This window comes from Synchiropus splendidus, chromosome 6, assembly GCF_027744825.2.
Source record: "Synchiropus splendidus isolate RoL2022-P1 chromosome 6, RoL_Sspl_1.0, whole genome shotgun sequence".
Taxonomy (NCBI): Eukaryota; Metazoa; Chordata; class Actinopteri; order Syngnathiformes; family Callionymidae; genus Synchiropus; species Synchiropus splendidus.
The window spans coordinates 16,484,357-16,502,194 of record NC_071339.1 but is presented as its reverse complement, the minus strand read 5'-3'; the positions used below and the strand labels follow the sequence as shown (position 1 = coordinate 16,502,194).

At 46.7% G+C, this 17,838-nt stretch overlaps 1 protein-coding gene across 2 annotated transcripts in view; it reads left to right on the top strand.

Annotated features, from left to right (window-relative positions):
• suclg2 (succinate-CoA ligase GDP-forming subunit beta) overlaps positions 1–9,869 on the top strand; it is a 76,183-nt gene extending 66,314 nt beyond the window's left edge. For both annotated transcript variants that reach the window (XM_053867797.1, XM_053867798.1), the window contains exon 11: positions 9,344–9,869. In XM_053867797.1, coding sequence (XP_053723772.1) covers positions 9,344–9,456 — 113 coding nt within the window. In that variant the 3' untranslated portion in view covers positions 9,457–9,869. The remainder of the gene's footprint in view (positions 1–9,343) is intronic.
• Positions 9,870–17,838: the final 7,969 nt, after the last annotated feature.

Sequence of the window (17,838 nt, the reverse complement as noted above, 5' to 3'; positions counted from 1 at the left end):
TTAGCGTAATTGTCAAGACCCTGCTGAGTGCTGTGTGTTGGACCATGAAGCATCAGAGTGTGTCAGTAAACTAAATGGATTTCTTGGGAATCTTAGCCACGAACAGTCTTTCCACTCTTGTTCTACAATGACAATATACATTTTATTATCTTGCTTTTCATGTTTGGCTTTTTTTTTTCTGTGGGTTTAGCACCATTTCTTTTCTTCCCTTTCTTTTGTGAAGGCTTTTTGTGCGCTGTAATTCTTAGCGTTTACAGCATTTACATTTACAGCTTTGTTTTGTCTGCCCCTCTGTACCTGGTTCTTGACCGACATGAGAAGTAGGCACAACCCTGATGTCCTCATGAAGGTGCTGTTGAATAGATGGAAGCCTCTCAATCCGACTCCTGAACAAACCGATCCATGAGGTTACAGCCGGTGGTCCATCCAGCTGAGGTTCCCCGGCACCGGCCTAATCCAAGCTTTAGTTTCGAGTCATTACATCCTTAACTGCAGTCTTGCGAAGAAGATTGGTTGAGAATCAATCAGCTCAGCTCCCTCAGCTGTCTGCAGGGCTGCGGCCCCAGGCTCTTCAACTGGATCAGGATGGATTAACTGGCACACTTTTAATTGGGAAGCTTCTATAAATGTCCTGGTAGAGTGCTGCGGTTGGAGTCGTGCATCCCCGTCCGTGTAGGAGCAGCAGGATGTGGTCAAGATGCTAATAAACTAGTTGATTAAGACATGAGCTGTGGGACGCTCTTTCTGCTGTACGTTCTACCTCCTCTGACTGACTCGTCCTCAACTCAACAACCAACCTGAGATCTTGTCCCACTTCTGCTAATATAAAGTAAGCCTTTTTAATTCCCAAAGTGCTGCTTCTCTAGCTTGTCCATGGGAGTCATCAGGCGTAATAAATAGCTATTCTAGTTTATTCAATGCCGTCAATAGCATGACAATATTTTTTATCGTCTAACAATTTGGACCACTCGCAGCCAGACTATCTGCTGGGCCAACACTTTTGCTTTCATTAACCAAATCTTTTCACACCTCCTCCACCAGATGGCGGCAAAGCCCTTTATTTTGGATTAGACCTAGTTCTAGAAAGCCACTCATGAGAACTAAGCCAAGAAGGTTATGTTTCCAATTGCAATGGTTTGTCTGTCACTCAAAAAAAGTTTCAGGAAATGAGTGAAATGGCACAAGAGACCGTGATCCATGTCATTTTCAAGTCTCACGCGTACAGTATAAATGGTATACACTTTGGCCTGTGGTTGAGACTTGGACCTTATCCTCAAGTTTTAGCTTCTCAGCTGTCACCGTCATTATTTCCGTCAGGTATGTGTTTGCATTGGAACAAACCTGCAGAGCAGGAATATCACACTCAATTATCTACTGTGGCATGTGGTGTTTTAATCGTCTCCTGTCGCTGTCACATTCCCAGCATGATGAAAGTGTCTACATCACACTTTTCTGGTGGAGTAATCTTTCCTCTTATGTCTTCCTGCAGAAGTGATGGAGATGAGAAATGGCAGTTCCGAAGTGAAAGAGGCTTTGTAGTCAAACCGTAATTCATACAGCGATGTCAATTGGGGGCCCAAAGTCAAGTACTGCCATCCAAATCACTGCTGAGATTCTTCACTTAGTGCGTTCCTTCCTCTCTGACCATCTTTGTTGCTCATTGGGTGTCAACTCCGGCCGGGTTGCTCCTCACTCACTCAAATTTGACAAAGTCTGAACAAGGTCTGACGATGGTCTGATTTAGTGAAGCACGGTTTTGCGTGAGTCACTGAGAGTTCAATTCATAGCCTTTCAGAGAGTTGATGTGTGGATGATGAAGAGCAGACCTGCCTGTTTATGGAGGCGTTTCTGAAAGCACTGCACTGCCCCCTCTTGCCACAGTGTGAAAAGTCTTCAGCGTGAGGCTGCTCTCTGGAACCATGCGAAGCAGCCAGCAGGGTGAGGGACTGTGTTGGCTTCTGTTCCCGCTCTAGTGATCCTCTGCACTGCTCCCCAACTGTCTGTCAAGAGCTGCAGGCCGATTGCTCTCCTTGTCCAATCCTGAATTAGATTTATCCATGAACAATTGACTGTCTGAATTTAATTACAAGGGAAAATGGTTTCAGTCTCGAGCAGCTTCTTCGTGAAGTTAGAAAACAAACTCAAGATTTAGGTTTGATGAGAAGACTGAGCTACGAGGTGCCTCATCAGTGAGCAGATGGAGAAAGTGATAATTGAAGTGGTGTCTGAAGTCTTTCTGACACGTTGAGAGACGATGTTAAACTAACACCGAGAACTTCCACACTTTACGTGATGTCTTTATATTTAATTCAAATTCATACAGCCTGTCAAAGTCATTATTTCTTCAACTTCCAATATTTGGAATTCTTCCAGAAACCAAGCTCAAGATCTCATCTTGTTTCTGTTCGCCTCCTTTTAGTTTTCTTCAGGTCTCTGCGTTGTATGTGAGGTAGCCAGCATGTTGACCAGAATGCCTAAATCAGAGACCATGGTTCTCCATCACAAAAGGAGATGAGCTCTCCCCCTGGAAGAGAACTACAAGTATGTTATGGTCTTGTTCAGGAATGAAAGGAGGCTTCATATGGACAGATGCATCCTAAGAGATTCTTCATTCCTGAAGAACCTGTATCATGGTGGAGGAAGAGCTGAGAAGACCAAGAGCTAAAGCTCTAATTCACTAGTAGATTTTTCTTCTCACCTTCGGTCGATTCTGTCTGAATTCTCTCTGAGAGTCAGTCAGGTTGCTGAGGTGGCTGAGGCCTCCTGGACGCCCTCTTGGTGAGAGACACTCTGGGAGAACTGGATGGGGCTCCCTGTTGGTTGGCCACTTTTTCAGAACAGTTTTAGGACGTTTGTAGAGAGAAAGAAGCCTGGTCCTCTTTGAAAGCTGCCCCTTCGACCTGGCTTTAGTGTGGATACGGTTGGATATTAAAACTGCTGTTTAATAATGGATGCTAACTTTGTTGTGGGTTAGTCAGTTTTGGCATCATTCTTCCCTCTGTTTCTCTCAGCCATGCTGACCCACTTGCACACACTCCCTCTCCTCAAAGGCTGTCCACATGCAGATCTTTAGTGTTTCCCTCCAGCAGTGAGAAGCGCGTAGAAGACTGCTGTCAGACCTGAATGAACCAGATGACATCATTTGCGTGGCCGAGCTATCGTCACACGTTTAGTTTAGTTTAGTTTCGTCAGTGAAGCAGGGTGAGGGCAGAAGCACCGCTGATATTCTGAGCTCGGTCGTCTTCCGGTGCCGCCAGACTTGACAACGCCAGTCCAAACGCCACGAGGACGCTCAGATTAATGACTGGCGAGCACTTCAAAGAGACAGCGCCGCACCGTTCCACTATGAATTCAGATAAGCACCATTTGATGTCTGACCCGGGACGGCGAGGGGAGGAGTCGGGCTGGGTTTTGGCGGCGAGACGAGAACTCCTCCTGTTTGCTTGAGATAATTATGAGGATTAACAATCAAAGGGGGAATACAAGCTGATGAAAGAAGGCGGGCGAAGAAAGAAGTTTGTCAAGGTTATCATATTTTGGTGAAGTAATTGGAGCGGCCTAAAAACAGACCTCTCCACGACGTTTCATCTTGAAATGTAGGTCAACAGTTCTCCACATGTTCTCCTTGAATAGCAGCACAGATACAAGGCATTTGAAAAACATTCTGCTTGTTGCGGCTGGATCTATTTGAAAAAAGGAAAACGCTGTAAAAACCCTGCGTCACGTACAAGCACCGACACATACATAGAGCCATACATGCAAAAAAGCGACCTGCTCAGTGCCATTCCAGACCCCAAACTCTGAAGTCCACCCTGTTTGCCAGCGTCTGGACTGGCTCTTCACCGAAGTAAAAGTAAAGCATGTGCGTGTGAGTGTTTTGTCCTTATAGCTGTCCACTTTAGAAGCATGTTTGATGCCTAATAAAACATGTTCATCTCCCAGTAACGCTAGGAACCATCTCACTATTGTCCTTCACACCTCTTCAGAACCCACAAAACTCTTAGACCGAGGCACCACTGTTATATTTCCAAATGTTTTTGTCCTTCATAAATATTTAAATACATGGAGTAGCAATGAGGTGGTTTTATTTATTTGTTTATTCGTAGCGGACTGCAGGACCATTCAGGCGCCAGTGTTGCTCCTCACATAAAGCAGCACCGGCAGATCGAGTCTGGCCATGAAGGAGCTCCTGTAGCGCTCCACTCTGGCGAAGACCCAAACCTGATTATCCGCTTGAAAATACGGCGGCCACTAATTGACTCCCACATTAAAGTGACATTTCCACAATATCGCCAGCGAGTCGGCTAATTGGAGCGCGGCAGAGCCAGTTGTGAGGCGCTGGAGCTCCTTAATGTTCTTTTGTCTTTCCTGCTTTTTTAAAAACCAGAGCGGAGTGGAATCCTGAAGTTGAAGACATGATGGTGAGATCGAGGCTGATTTGGTCGGTGATCGATGGCAGCTGTTTTAAAAATGTGAGGGTGAAGTTTTGAGGTCCAACTGGTTTCTAAAGACAAAGGACTTGGGCATCCTTTTAGAGAACAGAGAAATATATTCATGACATCACCACCATGTCTTATGCATCTGGAATGTGTCACTGTAGTGCAATGCCAGGCCTCCAATGAACTGAGAGAAAAATGTGAGATGTAGAGATGGATGGAATGGTAGTGGATACGTCAAGGTCTGAGTCTGATAGGCCTTTCGTCCGCAGAAACCTTTTCAGCCACAGAAACCTTTTTCAACCTGATCCATAGCGGACAGGTTTTGTCCAAAAGTACAGCTCTTTAAAAGAGGCGATGCCAGCAGTAGTGCCCAGCTGAGGTTTGCATCTCCTTTCACTGCTCAATGGAGCCAGGAGGAAATTATGCCGACTTTTTTCTGGTCATACAGCACATACACACATTGTGTTCAGCAAAGCAAAAGTATGAGGCAGATTTACGGTTCATCCGCAGTGGTCAGCTACGTGTCGCTGTGCACCTCATTCCCACACTCTTTTCCAATTCTCATCTCCGCAGTCACTTTGCTTCCTCTCCACATTAATGTCGTAGCTCCACCCACTTCCTGCTCTGTGATGGAGGAACTGAACCTCCGCTGAATTTTGAAAATGCAGTAATGTCGGAGCCTCTCTTGCCTCATATTTTCACCCGACGGTCATCACATCGCCACCATGGTGGACGACAGAATAAGTTCTTGTTTTGAGCTTTTTCAGCTTCTTAGTATTTACACCTAAACTTCAGTAGTTTTCTTTCTGCTCTGCATGTTCATATTGGTCTGTGACTGTGTACAGCGAGCAAGCCATGTGTTTCACATGGGCTCGTAGATGTGTCTGATTAGGAAATAAAATAATTTCTGGTCCACTATCTTTACTGTCCAGTCTGAAATGATCATGATAAAGGCATTTTTTGTTTAGTTACCTAATGTTTAAGTGTCTTGCGGTCTTGTTCTCAAGTTGGGGCAGCATTGCATTGCAGTCGCTCTACCTCATTTACAGTCTTCATCCCGACCCTCAGCTATGGTCATGAGCTGTAGGTCATGACCGAAAGAGTTCCCAGATACAAGCGGACGGCAGACACCATCTATCTTAGAGATAGGTGTGAGGAGTTCTGTCACTCAGGAGAGACTTGGAGTAGATCACCGTTTTGCTGTGTTGAGAGGCATCTCATTGAACCACCAGGGTGTTCCGGGCATGGCCCGCTGGGAGGAGACCAGCGGGTCAACACAGGACCAGGTGAAGGGATTATATCTGGGAGCCTGGGAACGTCTTTGGATATCCCAGTCGGACCTGGTGGATGTTGCCCGGGATGGAGGGACGAAGCTTTGAAGCGGCTTCCCCCGCAACGGCTGAGCGGATAAGGATAGATGGTCGTTTTGTTGTTATTGAGGAGGCAAACCATGATGTTTGTTGATGATGTTGTGATCTCTAGTTAGAAGGTTGTCGAGACACAGTAGAATATGAGGCGGAGAGCAGAGCTGTGGAAGTCAGCTGAAGCAAGAGTGACGATGAGCAGAAGTGTTTGGGCTCCGAACCATTTTCAACACATGAAGCAATCTGTCAGTTCATACCCTGAGACCCTCTCAGTGAGTTCAGCCAGGTCTGGCCAAGCTCGTATGTTGACGTCTGTTAATATTTGAAGACATATTTATGTACTTTCTCTAATAAGAATGTGTGTTCAGCATTATGCTGAATTTCCTTGTGTTCATTTTCTAATCTTGAACAAGAGAGGAGACACAGAACACCATCTCATGGCCAGTGGTGATGCTCCGACAGTGCTCTTGAGAGAAGGTCTCTGGCAGCACCTAGTGGCAGCAGATGAGCACACACTCATGTACTTAGCATACACTATCCCTGGCACTTACACACACACACACACACACACACACACACACTCTCACACATGCACTCAGTGAGTGCAGCGGCTTCACGCTGGGCTCTGTCCTTGCTCATGCTGCTGTGACTTATCGGTGCTCCCTGCTGCTCACAGTGGAACTGCAGTTAGTGTTCACACACACACACACACACACACACAGCTGAGCAGGCACACGCACAGCATCACTTAAAGAGACGCACAACTCTGCCTCGCTGCACTCAGTGGGGCTTGAAACACACACAGCGGTGATTGAATCTCACTTGATGATGAGGAAGATGAATATCAGTAACTTTATTAAACACACACCCTTTTAAAGAGCAAAACTTGAAAACAGTGAAGTAAAGAATGCTTTTGTTTGAAAGAATAAAAAATTGCATTTGTATATTTATAAAACAGCTGCTCAAATGCCAAAGGTCAAAGTAAAATCAAGTAAAAGCTTATAAAATGTTACAGTGGTGAGATAAAACTAGAGCTAACACAAAAAGGGAGGAATTGAAAATAGGTAACAAGGAGCCTGTGTGTGTGTGTGTGTGTGTGTGTGTGTGTGTGTGTGCGTGCGTGCGTGCGTGCGTGCGTGCGTGCGTGCGTGCGTGCGTGCGTGCGTGCGTGCGTGCGTGCGTGCGCGCGCGCGCGCGCGCGCGTGTTCCTGCTGTGCTGCTAATGAACGACAGAGCAATATTGATCATTTGCAGCGTGAGCTGCAGAAGTGTGTTTGAACGACTTCACGTCCGCCGGACAAAAGAGATGAAATATGAGGCGCTAAGTAGCAGCGGTAACAGAATTCCTCATGAAAGGTCTATTGATCGCTGTGGCCCGACTGATGAAGACACACACATCAGGCAGTGTTAATTACACACTGGCCCGGAGAGCTGGGGTCACCTGGAAGTCTCTCTCTCTCACTCTCTCTCTCTGTGCTACTGTTGATGTCATGTGTCCGTACTAGCAGCTTTAAGGAAAGGAAGCTGACGTTGTGTCGCCTTGTGGCCTTTAGACGGCAACGGTTTTGTTTTCTGCTGTTTATTTGCTTCAACTTCCTCCTCAGTATTTGCTTTTTCCCATGATAGTAACCCAGTCTAGTGTTTTATTTTACTTAAATAAGTAACTGAAGTTACAACATTTTCTTAAACGTCAGTACAATTTTATTTTTTACTCTATGTAAAATAATGAGCCTCACATGTTCCTCCCTATTCTATGTCTGCGCATCTATATTGTCCATTCTTTTCCCCATACAAATGTTATTTGTTAGTTACTATATTCCACGAATCATTCATCTGTGACATACATGTACCAAGGTCATTGAAGTCATTTGCTTTTTTGTGAATGTAAAAAAAAAAAAACAATGAATATCACTAAACACTAGAGGGCGCTTTCACTCTCAAGCCATCCCTCAGTAACGGGTGCTTTGTGAGCAGTTGACTCCTGCTGGCATAATGAGGTATTACAATGGAAGTTCTGACTCCGGGTGATCCGTGGATCAACTGTGGCTGTGATATTCAGTGTCTTCTCTCCAGTGCTTCCTATGGTGTGACTCACCATCATCCGTCTGTTGTTTCTTTCTGCTGTGTTTAACCTTTTGCTCCGTCCTCTGTCTTGCTCGCCGTGCTCTTCTCGGCGCACCAGCGGAGCTGTGTTGTGACTCACTTGTCAGCTCTGTGTTTCGTCCTGCGACGCTGCGAGGTGTTCATCTCGACCTGCGTGGCCGAGGGCTCAGGTTTATCTGCGTGACCGATGCTCATCTTGGTCGCTGACCCATTCTCCTCTGACCTCAAACACCCAGAAGCTTGAGGCCTGGTGGAGGGAACCTGAGCAGCCACGGTGCCTTCCAGCAAGTTCTCCATGACCATGGAGGTGACTGATGACCGACAAAGTCCCAACTGGTTCACAGTGTTTGAGCACAGTCGAAGCTGATCTGTCCTTTTTCTGTCTTCTCCAATTTTCATCATGACTTTTTGCTTTCTGTTCTCCTCATCCCTGCTCTCACATCCAGCCAACCACAGTTGACTGGTTTTCTGGAAACATGTGATGTGATGTGGTCGTCATTTTTTGTTGGAATTCCAACCCGCACTTTCGCTTTTTTTCTAAAAGTATGTCACACCAGCGATGAAGTCTGGAACACGGGGGACAAGAAGGACACTGCAGGAAGTGTCCCATTCCTCCCCCTAATACTAGCATTTAACACGAGCACTTGGTTCTGAGCGCCCTCCACTATGAAGCAACCTCCGACGACGAAGTGAAGTGACTGATGTCCCTAAGAATTAGCACACCACTTCATGACGTCACGCGTAAAGACTGTGTCATTGGCTGCCGTGCTGTATTTTGTTTCCTGCATATTGAGTGTTGCAGACATTTTCCGACGTTTCTGCAACCTCTTGCATCAGCACTGATCATCTCACTTGGTTTGGTGAACCAACGGAGAAGAAATGGGCGGAGCCGAAGCCGGCTTCACCGCTATGTTGCGGTGATAGATGTGTTAGAGGTATGAGGATGCTAACGTTAGCCTGGATGCTAGCCCACTGTTGTTTGTTCAGAAGAAATAAAAACATACTGTTGTACATACATGTTGTATTGTTCATGTTGCCGGACACAGTAGGCCATTTGGGTCGCTAACGTGTGATACGAGAGAAAGCAGACAAGAACACTTGGTTTCAAGTCAGCTCTGGAGCTCCCTCAGTTTGAAGGGATCGTTTCAAGTGTTCGAGTGTAGTTCCCTCGCTCTGAGGAGGATTGGGACACACTACAGTTAGACATGACACGCACAACACGAGTGTCAGGGAGAGAAATGGGATGCAGCTTTTGTGTGCTGAAGAATGAGTCAAGAAGTTTCCTGCTCATTGCTGATGCTGTCACTTGATCAAGATGGATAGTGAGTTAGCATTACCGCCATGGAAGCTCCTGATAAAAACAGTGACGTGTGGGTCTGATGCAGCTCCATGGCTCACCACTGTCCTTGACAGATGACTCTGTTCGGTGTCCTCCAGGTACCAACGTCCACGAGGCCAAGAAGATTCTGAGCGAGAGCGGCCTCCCCATCACCGCAGCGGAGAACCTGGATGACGCCGCCAAGAAGGCAGTCGCCGCCATCAAGAAGTAGAGCAGCTTCCCGAAAGTCCCACGGGACTCAGAAGATCACAGGCAGTTATTTTTTTAAAGAGCCAAGACCTGAACTTGGGGGCTGCACTCCCACCTCATGACTGATCACACGTCTTCTCTCATGATCGATTAATCAAGCCTTTTCTTTTCGATCCAGTGAAACGCTCCTGCATTCCGTGTTTTCCATCATTGTCTTAGTAACCACCACGGACAGACGAGGTCTCTCTGACCGACTGGCCCGACGCCTTATCTTGAGACTCACCGGGGCAGTGCCACGTCACGCACGCGTGCGCTCTTGATCACTTTATGAATACTTTTGTATGATCGCAAATCTTAACTTGTGTGATAATTGTGTATATAATTAGAAGCATACAAAAGTACGAAAAATAAACACCACTTTGTTTTTTGGGTTCGTTTTCCATTTCTGACTCTCGGGACTTGCCTGGAACCGACGTCTGCAAACATGTCGTCACGTGAGGTTACGTTTCAGTGTAGATCGAAACTGAGAAAAACAAAGGGTTGTGAGGCAGACGAGACGCTTTTCAAACATCCGTGAAAGTGAGAGAGACTTGCTATTTTTCAGGGTACCGTGGTCACAAAATCTGGTGCCATCTAGTGGATCAGAAAAGACCCTTTTTTTCTACAGTCAGGACTTGCTGAATCGGCACTCACAAACTGATTTGACTAGAGATTACTTTAACGTGCTGCCTAAAACGTTTCTGTTGAGTCATGCAGTAGCATAGTTGCCTCATTACACAGCCCCCTGTTTCGTTCTGACAAAATGTTGTCGTACATTTACAATATTGTGAGAGTTGACTTGACAAATTGACAAAACATAGGCATCGGAGTGGAGTTTCCATTAGTGTTAACACCCGAGTCTGAGTCCGAGACCAATACTGTGAGTACTCGAAGCCAAGACTGAGACCCAACCACCGAATCCAGAAGCATAAATCTCTTTGTTAAACAGACACACACATGGATTTCTCCCTGCCGAAGTAATGGTAGCCATTTTTCCAAAATAAGTCCAGAACTGAAATGGTTTCATGTTCAGTTTGGTAACAGTCTTGGTTGGAGTCTCTCCTCTTCTATTGGTCTTGGTCTCATGGCCTCCTGGACTTGACCTCAACTTGACTACAACTCTAGTTTCCTAGTTTCTTCCCACTAAAACATTTGATGGTTACTTGAAGAGTGTCCCAGGCGTCACTCCAAGCATCACTGTACGGGAAGTGAAGGATGAATAAAAGAATGAATGAGAGTAAAAGTTGATAACACTGCAAGAAATGTTGAGCTTATGCTTTCAAAGTTAGCGATCGACCTCAAACCAGGCAAAAGCCGAAGGACTGCTTGTTAATATTTACATGCTCGCGTGAAGGAGGTCCGTTTGAGTCGTCACGTATCTTTTCTTAGAAGCCCATTCTCTCCGGGGGAAAGTTCCGTCAATCGATTCAAAGTCCTTCAGCGACGACTAAAGTTTGTGGAAACAGAAATTGGATTTTTCTTTTCTGCTCATTTATGAGACTCGTATGTTATTTCCCTCCATGACACTTGTCAATAGGTTGATAGGATGATTCCAGCCTGATAAGACAATCATGCCTGGGGGAGAGAGAGAGAGCCGGACGAGGACGAGCGAGGCAAAACTCCATATGGAAATGTTCTGTCTGCAGGCCTGCGTGTGAGTCGATGGTGAGCAACCCCTGTGCCTGACGGACACAGTCGCCGGCGGCCATTCACAACCCCTATTGCTTTTCTTTATGAACTCATATGTTGCCGGTAGTTGCTTTCAAATGACTCGATAAATATCCAATCCGACGGCCTTGACCTCCCTGTCGGACGGATGTTTTCAAATCTCCCCGGACGCCTAAGCGCCCGAGACGCTTCCATAAAGTGGCAATTACCGTTGTGACATCAATCCCTCGCAGCAGCGCCGGCTCTGCGCGGCAAACGGGACGATTACAGCGACAAACAAAAGTGCGGCGGCCTGATGATGAATTAAAGTTTGGTTTTCTGGACCGACCTCCAAACACTCTCATCTGTATTTATGACGGAGCGGCGCTAATTCTGCCACTAAATCAGCTGCACGTTCCGTCCTGACCTCCAGCTCTGACACCGCGTTAAACAATGCGAGCGCCGGAGCCGCCTCACTAACAGGCCTTCAAATCCCTGCGTCCAGAACCATCAGCAGGATATTTCTGAGGCGCGCGGGGAAGAGCATGAAATAAGGCAATTATTGAACCCTTCAGCTTCGCTTCCACGCTCGCCTGAGTTTTTTTTTTTTTTTTCCAAAGATCCTCTCTGGGAGATAGCGACAGTTAAGTTTGGAGACTACGAATCCTCGGGTTAACCTGCTGCTGGTCAAGGTTGTCGCTCCAAAGGAGCAATTACCAGGTGCCGCACCAGACGTCGTCCCGACTTCGACGCTCACGGAGAGAAACAAGTGACTTGTGAGTGAGAGGCGCACTTCAGATTGAGACTGCAGTGTTCGGAGGTGTGTGTCTGCTCTCAGATTCTCTGGCAGATAATCCATCACTGGCTCTGACAGGAAGAGGTCTCAGTCAACTGTTTCAGTGGCTCCGCTGCGCTCACTCTCCTGACTAAACCTGAGTGCCAGCCTCTCGCGCACGCTCCTGAGCGGTCTTATTAAAACTATAGATTTTGGCTGCGACCTCTGACCGCCAGCTCCGCAGCAGCTCGTGATGATTTTGCGACGCCAGCAAGTGGGCCATCCTGTCCTCCTCATGTCCTCCTGCTCTTGCCTTTCTGTCATGCATCTAATTGTTCTCTCTCTCTCCTCCTCCACTCTCCTCTAGCACTTCACCTTCAGCCCTCTGGACTGATCCCTCTCTTTTCTTTTGTCTCTCAGAGTTTAAGCCCCATCTGTCCATCATGTTTCTTGACTTTCATTTCTTTTCTTTTAACCGTGTTTTTCTCCTGGCTCCCCCACGCTCACCATCTCTACCTCTTATTCTCGTGTCTTGGAGGAGCTGATGCTCTACTCTGAGTCTGCCGGTTGACAGAGCTCTTTCTCTTGAGACGGAGGCCAGAGACAGTGCAGAGTAAAGCTGCCACCTATGTGCAGAGCCAGCCTTCTAACAGGCAAACTAAGCAGGGCTTAGGGCAACCTGATGCCCTCTTATTCATTCTTCAAAAAAAAAGGAATCCATTTGAAGAGGGAGCATTTTCATATTCTAGGTCTGACATTCATTCTTCACTCAGTCATTATGACCACAGTTTCAGTAAGAGCGATAGTCAGATACTGAGAGAAAAACCTTTTTTTAATGATTTTAAAACAATATATTTTTATGATGTGTATGTATGATTTCTTAGAACTAAAAAAAGAGGTCCAAGACACAACATTGAGACATATTCAACAGCAAGTGAGAATAAAAATGTTTTATGTTTAGGCTGTGTTTGAAAAGAAAAAACATATGGGTTTTTATTAAGGAGTGATTATTTCAGATGGTCCAGTCATTTGTTCAAATAAATGCAAATCTCACAGTGTCGTAGAGTAGCCTTGCAGCAAAATGGAAATTGAAATGTTTGTCATTTCAAAGTTATAACTGGTCAAAGGATGACAAAAATGGCTGACGTTTCATGCCCATCCATGGTTGAGATCATCGCTCAGAGCCGCTTGTCAACAAGCCGTGGCTGAAATGGAGCATTTTGTGTCTGCCCCATATTTGATATTTTGTAAAGTAAATTACTTGGAAATGGACGAACATGGTTCTTTCACACCTGCGTAAAGGTTCAGGTGACATTTCATCTTGCTGACAAAGTAGATAACTCTTAAAAGTTGTGCGCTACTGACTTTCTAATGGGAGGTTGAATGGGAGAGACTGATTCTCTGAGAGTTTTGCTTTCTGGTTCCACCTGACAACTAAAATGACACGGCGCCATGAAGTGTTCAGGACTCTTGGTGTTCAGTTAGGGGCGTCTCTGTTTTCCTGGAGGAGCGGAGGTTCTACTCTGAGTCTCTGCAGGATGACTGTGCTTCTCTCTCTAAATGAGTCCAGACAGACAAACTCTTGTTCTCTGGCTCACTCCAAAGCTGGTGACCAGAGAACCAGAGCTTTGTCTTGTGGCTCAGCTCTTTCGTCACCTCAGGACTGAAGATGCTGCACTGTTCTGGAGAGCTCTCCAGGATCTCCCTCAGATGTGAAACAGGAACCTCCTCACGCTGCTGCTGAGTAAAAGTGGAGGAACGATTCTTCGATCTTAAAATTCATGTATTCACTTGGCTGCCGAGCAGAGCACGTGTGAGTCGACAACAGAGCCGGCGCCTCGGGGTGAGGGTGACTTTACAGCTAATCGTGATAACACTTCCCCTGTTTACTCTCCTGCCGTTGCTCTGGTGAAGAGAACCTGCGCGCGTCAACCGCTGTTGCAGTCGCGGACGGAGGGAGGGAGGCGAGGAAAGTGGCCTGTCACCTGTGATTTTGGCAGCAAAATAAAGCGGCGAAGATGAAGGCCGCTGCTTCAAGCAGCCGCGGTAAACAGGCTGATGAAGTTTCACATGTGCAAAGATTGTTTTGTTTTCCTTCCTCCGCCGTTTGATGCGAGGCCGGCGGATAATCAGCACGGCATTTGTTTAAGAGTGTCGAGATCCAAATGAAAGTCAATCGCATGCGTGAGTCGTCCGCGTCGCTGTTTGTTCTCGGCGATGAGCTGCTCCGCCGTCTTTGAAGGTTTGTTTTCCGGTTTGAAGTGATTTACTTTCCTGTAAACGGGTAAACAGGTTTCACTCCGTGGCGTGTTTAAATTCCGCCGTGACGGTTTTTCTTTCTGACTGCGAGAGAACTCGGCCTCACCTTTGTTTAGCCGCCATTTGAAGCTCGCGCTCATTAGCGGGAGCTCACCTTGATCTTGTTTCGGACGGTCTGGCCAGGGTTGGCTGAACGACTTCTGAAACTGGTCTTGACGTGTGGAGTTTTCCACCCACAAAATAAGCACCTAGCAGCGGGCGAAAGTGATGAGGGTGAAATCCACCTGCAGTCTTCTTCCGTCAGGGCAAGTCCTCCACCGTCACCATGTGCAACACTCTTGGTCCAGGGGCGTCCTGGAGACATGTCCCTCAACTTTCACTCCAAGTTGCTGCGACAGACCAACAACACCATGAGGAGAATGGGCTGGAGATCATGGGTGGATGAGCTGGAACTTCTCGGATGACGACCACCTGGCAGTGAGGTCAATGAAGGTCCGTGAGAGGAGAATCAGTAGCTGCCCATCCCCCGTCAGATGATCAGATTGCCTCTCAGAACGGCTCGCCAAGAACCATTTTCCCTGCCATGTCAGATTGGCGGGTTTTAATGAATGTACAATGACAGTACTCGGGCAGACGCGCGGCGCCGCTGCCTCCATGAATTTACGGGCAGGTCACCCGGGTGCAACGTGAAAGAGGAGCCAGGGAAACAAAGAGGTGCAGGTCAGAAACTCATCTCCTCCCGAAGATTAAAAACTCATCTTTCACGGCGACGTGGCCTTATTGAAGAGGAAGTCTTGGACTCCATGCAAATGAAGGGACGATTAGGAAGGGGAGGCAGCGGGGGAGTCGAGCATGAGACGATCTGCGCGGTACAGAACCCATTAGTGTCGCAGAACAAGCTCTCAAACCTAACAAAGTCGGTTTCAGTGGAAATTCATTTCCTTTCTGGAGGCTTCTTTCATTGAAGGTGTCATGTGTCCTTCAAAAATGACGTGGCTGACTGCAGTCACCCCAAATAAAAGGCTTTCTAAAGTCCAGTTTCCACACACTCTATGTTGGTGTTCTCCTGCATTCTGACAGGCGAGGGTTTGGCCACGCCCCCTTCTCAACCATGACCAGCAGCAGCTTGAGGTTACACCTCCCTCCGTCCTGTGATGCAGCGTAAAATCTGTGTAGATAAACATCAGTTGGGTGTCGGTGTTTCCCTCCCAAAAATATCGACTAACACCGCCTGGTACCGGTTTACTCAGGCAATGTCTGTTTATTTTCAGTCTGTCATTGTGGCTCACGGTAATAATAAGCTTTGAATGTGCATCCATGTTTACAACATCAGCATCGGACAAAGAAACTTGTAATCTGTTTACATTATGAGTCCGTGTGAGGCTCCGAAGTCCCCCCAATATCTACGGACGGCGACTTCCGATTTTTCTCTTGATCTGTAGAACCTGAAATTAGTTTTGCTCTTTCGTGGATCCAGACAGCCCTGGATTTCTTTGTTGTTTGAAGGTGAACTGGGACGTCTGACGTGAAGATTTGTGATGTGCGTGAACCAGTCATGTCTGTATGAGAATCGTCACTCGTTCAACATGGTGATAACTATGGAGCCCTGGAAGTGACATGCATGTGTTTAGGTTTTTTTGGATGTGACATGCATGGCTTTTTTTTTTTTTAGCCCGAGATAACAGTTATCTCGAGATATTATCTCGGGATAAAAAAAATAAAGTCATGCAAGTTGCTTCCAGGGACGCGTAATACGTATAGCTTAGCCACACGTGGTATTATTTTGAGTAGAAGGCACTTGATCCGAGTGTTAAAAGCGCACAGACTTGCGGACAGTGACTGACAACATTGACGAACAGTTACGAAGCCATGGGAGACATAGTGGTTCCAGGAGGACGAATACAAAATGCTTCGCCAGAGAGGCAGCTACGCATGCGCAGACATTTACCATTGTATCTTGAGATAAAAATTATCTGGAGATGTATGTAACTTTTATCTCAAGATACGCGTTATCACGTGATAAAAATTATCTCAAGATAATTGTTATCTCGGGCAAAAATAAAAATAAAGCCATGCATGTCACATCCCAAAAAATAAACACACGCATGTCACTTTGGTCCCAAACTAACCAGCTGTCTTGTGCACTAGCCAGCAGGCGAAAACAGGGGCGGCCTGTGAAAAGGTGGCGCCATTAAACCCCTGTGGTGAAGTGGGAACTTTCTCAAGCAGACGTTACCACGCGACCTTGCAGCGGAAAAGTGGTGGGAGACGGTCGAGCGAGTGAAGCCAGGCAGGAATGGGCTTCATTGCAGCAAAGTGAGTTTCAAGTGTTTGATATTTCCGCCGCCGGTTGGACATCAGAGCAGCGGGCAGGCGTGTTCTCTCCACCGCCTTGGCGAAATTAGCCTTTGAAAGGGAAGCGGCGCTGTCTCACGTCGGTGTCATGGAAAACGAGGTTCCCCTTTGATGAATTCACGGCTCATTAAAACGGCGCTCGTGATGGCGCTTTAATGAAACGCTCCCCAGTCAAGCGCAGCCGCCGCCATTTCATCTGCGTTGTTTCCCCATTAACCTTAAATTATGCAAACGTGTGCGGTTCACATCTTATGGTTTGCTCTCACTGTAAAACCCCCCCCCCCCCCCCCCCCTGCTTCTCTGTCATGAGCTCTGGAACGGCGACAAGGTCGCGACACATGACACACACACCTTCTTCTCTCTCTGCTGCCGTGGACAGGAAGTGCTTGTGCGAGCGACTGTTATCACGACGCCCCACCTGTCCCTCACACAGCTACAGGTCCTGAGCTAATAATACGTACAGTATTCACCCCCCCCACACCCTCCCACCCCCACGCCCCCCAATGAAGCCGCTCCATGGATCGATGAGGATTAATGTCTCTCTGGAGCTCGGGTGACTCTCGGAGAGCTGCTGCGGGTTTTAGTCGCAAAAGGAAAGCGAATATTGAATTATCAGCGCAGGAATGTAACCCGAAGCTAAACTGTGTAATTAGCACTTATTTGCAACGACGTTTCGCTCGTCAAGCGGTCGACTTCCGTGGAAACATGAACACACTGATGTGCTTTGCTCAATAGCACCTTTTATCAATAGGAGTGATGTTTTTGAAAAATCATTTGGAGGCCGAGCAGGAAATTCGCCACCTGCTGGATGACGGGTGAATCAGACTCAGAATAATCTCCGCAGCTTTTTACTTCATAAAATATTGACTCCAAAATGTCTGTTCTGCTAAAGACTCCTGGATGAGGGGTCTGATCATAAGACGCTTCTTGAGGTGGGCGGAGCAAAGGTCCAGAAAAAAAGGGGAATGTTATGATGAAAAATAAATCGGCGGAAAATATGTCAATAACAATGCAAACATAAACTATATCATATTGAAAAGTTATGATCATTGAAAAATTCATTCCTCAAAGTCGGATGTCGTAATATAGTAAATTGTAATTACAGGTAATTAGGTAAAAGGAGGAAACAAAAAGGATTCATCCTGACCATGGAAATACTATTATCCAGGCTTTAAGTGTTTGGGAATGTTCCATAATCATAATAATAACATTCCATATGTGAGGGATGAAGATGGTGAGAAAAGCCTGCAAGGTCCTCTGCAGGTTGGAGATGAGATCATCCCTGGGTTGGGGTGTTCAAGTATCTCAGAGTCTTGTTCACAAGTGAGG